The following is a 2,446-nucleotide window of genomic DNA, read 5'->3' on the forward strand; positions in this document are numbered from 1 at the left end:
CCCCCAGTCTGCGCGCTCCGTTCTGGCTCCGACGGAGTGGTTGGTCCGCCGCGGACCATTCCTGGTCCGGCGGACCAGTCCTGTTTTTTTTTTCTTTTTTCCTTTTCTTCATTCTTTCTCGGTCCCTTCCGCACGTGACGATCATCGTGCCTCTCCACGATATTTTACCATCACTTTTGGTGATTTCGTGATATCTCTATTTAATTATTCATTTTTAATAATTAAATATTCAAATCGGGTTTCGGGGTATTACAGCCAAGTTCCATCCTTCTTGGGTACTAATAGTACTAGAACTGCACATGGACTAAGACTCTCTTGAATATAACCCTTACTCATAAGCTCTTGAACTTGCTTTTCGAGTTCTTTGGTCTCTTCTGGGTTCATTCGGTAAGCGGGTCGGTTAGGTAAAGGAACACCGGGTACTAAATCGATTTGGTGCTCGATCCCCCGGATGGGTGGTAATCCTGCCGGAATCTCGTCCGGAAACACATCTCGGAATCGTTCAAGTAGTCGACTTATGGCGGGGTTATCGGTAGGTACTTCCGTCCTTAGGTTCATGACGTCCTTAAAAACCATGAGAAGTACCGCTTGTTCTTGACGAACAGCCCGATCGACTTGACTAGCTTTAAGGTAGAAGTTCTTCTTCTTCGCTTCGGTGTCCTTAGCTAGCTTTAGTTGCATCTCATGCACTTGAGATGGACTAAGGGGTGCGAGTACAATCTTCCTCTTGTTATAAACGAAAGAGTACTGGTTCGCTCGTCCATCATGGCTGACCTCTCGATCAAACTGCCATGGTCTACCGAGTAGCATGTGTCCCGCCTGCATTGGGACAACATCGCATGTGACCTCGTCTTGGTACCGTCCGATACTAAATGGTACCTTGACTCGCTCGGTGACCTTAATTTCCCCACTGTTGTTTAACCATTGAAGTTTATAGGGGTGCGGATGTTTCTCGGAATCTAGGCCGAGCTTCTTGACCATTTATGCACTTGCGACATTCGTGCATGATCCGCTATCTATAATCAGTCCGCATACTTTCCCTTGGACGGTACAACGAGTGTGAAAAATGGTCTCTCGTTGGGCAATTTCGTCCGGAGTAACTAGGGCGCTCAGAACACGTCTCGTCACTAAGAGTTCACCGCTATCAGGATATTCTATCTCCTCGTTGGGTTCACCAACTTCTTCCTCATCCATGGACTCATACTCTCCGTTTTCCATTATTATCATTACGCGAGAGTTTGGGCAATCTCTAGCCACTAAAAGTTCCCCGCTATCAGGATATTCTATCTCCTCGTTGGGTTCACCAACTTCTTCCTCATCCATGGACTCATACTCTCCGTTTTCCATTATTATCATTACACGAGAGTTTGGGCAATCTCTAGCCATATGTCCACGACCCCGACACTTATAACAAATGATCTCTCTAGATCGAGTGTCCCTAGGGTTATCTACGGGTGGTTTAGGAGCTCGTGAAGCTTCGGGGATTTTTCCTTTATCCCGGAGATCACGCGAGATTTTAACCTCGGACGTTTCTTTCCTAGGACCAGATGAAGGCTTTGGTGAATATGACGAGGGTCCTACTTGGGATCTTACTCTACTTAGCCGGGATTGTTTCCTCTGATCTTGCTTTTCTAATTGAACGGCTAAATGTAGGAGTTCGTGGAGATCACGGTAAGGATGGCGCTCTACCTTACGAGCGATACGTTCTTGGAGTCCATCTAAGAATTGAGCCATCACCGTTTCCTCATCCTCTTCGAGCTCTAATCGACTCCTAATATGTTCGAACTCCTCAAAATATTCTTCCACCGGCCTAGCTCCTTGGGCTAGCTTCCGATACTTCCTTTGAAGTTCTCGGTGGAAATGCGGAGGAACATATCTCTTGCGCATAATGACCTTCATCTCACGCCAAATCCCAACTTGCTCTATGTGAGCTCGTCGTCGCTCGGTGGTTTCCCGATCCCACCAAGCTAGCGCATTCTCTGCTAATTGAGCAGCGGCATATTGGACTCTCCGTCGATCTGAATATGCATAACATTCGAAGATGTTATCCATACGGCGCTCCCAATCTAGGTATGCTTCAGGATCTACTTTCCCTACGAAGAGGGGCGGCTTAAGCTTAAGGTCGTTACTAGGCCCTCTAGGTTGTCGAGGTCTTAGTTCTTCTTCTTCCTCGACATCGTCTGCCCACCTACGAGGTCTATCTCTCGGTCTAGGGTTCACTCTCCGTCTAGGTATCTCCTCATGGTCGGACTCATCGTCATCGACCCTAACCCTAGCTCTGTGACCTCTCGCTCGCGGTCTCTCGTCAAAGTCCGACTCCTCGTCATATATGACTCTCTCACGAGGTCTAGGTCGGTCGTTAGGTCTTTGTCTATGGTTTCCCGGGCGCTCGGGGTTTCTCTCATCCTCCCTAGCTCGGGCTCGGACTCTAGGGGCAATATCACTC

General features: G+C 48.1%; 1 protein-coding gene across 1 annotated transcript; it reads right to left on the minus strand.

Moving 5' to 3' along the window:
- Positions 1 to 249: 249 nt before the first annotated feature.
- On the minus strand, positions 250 to 981 carry LOC104800237. The gene has a single exon (XM_010523006.1). It carries the CDS (start codon positions 979 to 981, stop codon positions 250 to 252), a length of 732 nt encoding a protein of 243 aa, XP_010521308.1.
- Between the last annotated feature and the right edge of the window lie 1,465 nt (positions 982 to 2,446).

This window comes from Tarenaya hassleriana, unplaced genomic scaffold (genome assembly GCF_000463585.1).
Source record: "Tarenaya hassleriana unplaced genomic scaffold, ASM46358v1 Cleome658, whole genome shotgun sequence".
NCBI classification, from domain to species: domain Eukaryota; kingdom Viridiplantae; phylum Streptophyta; class Magnoliopsida; order Brassicales; family Cleomaceae; genus Tarenaya; species Tarenaya hassleriana.

Bases quoted from the DNA above. Each gene is read 5' to 3' on its own strand.
- LOC104800237 (XM_010523006.1), bottom strand. From the start codon at position 981: ATGGTCAAGAAGCTCGGCCTAGATTCCGAGAAACATCCGCACCCCTAT.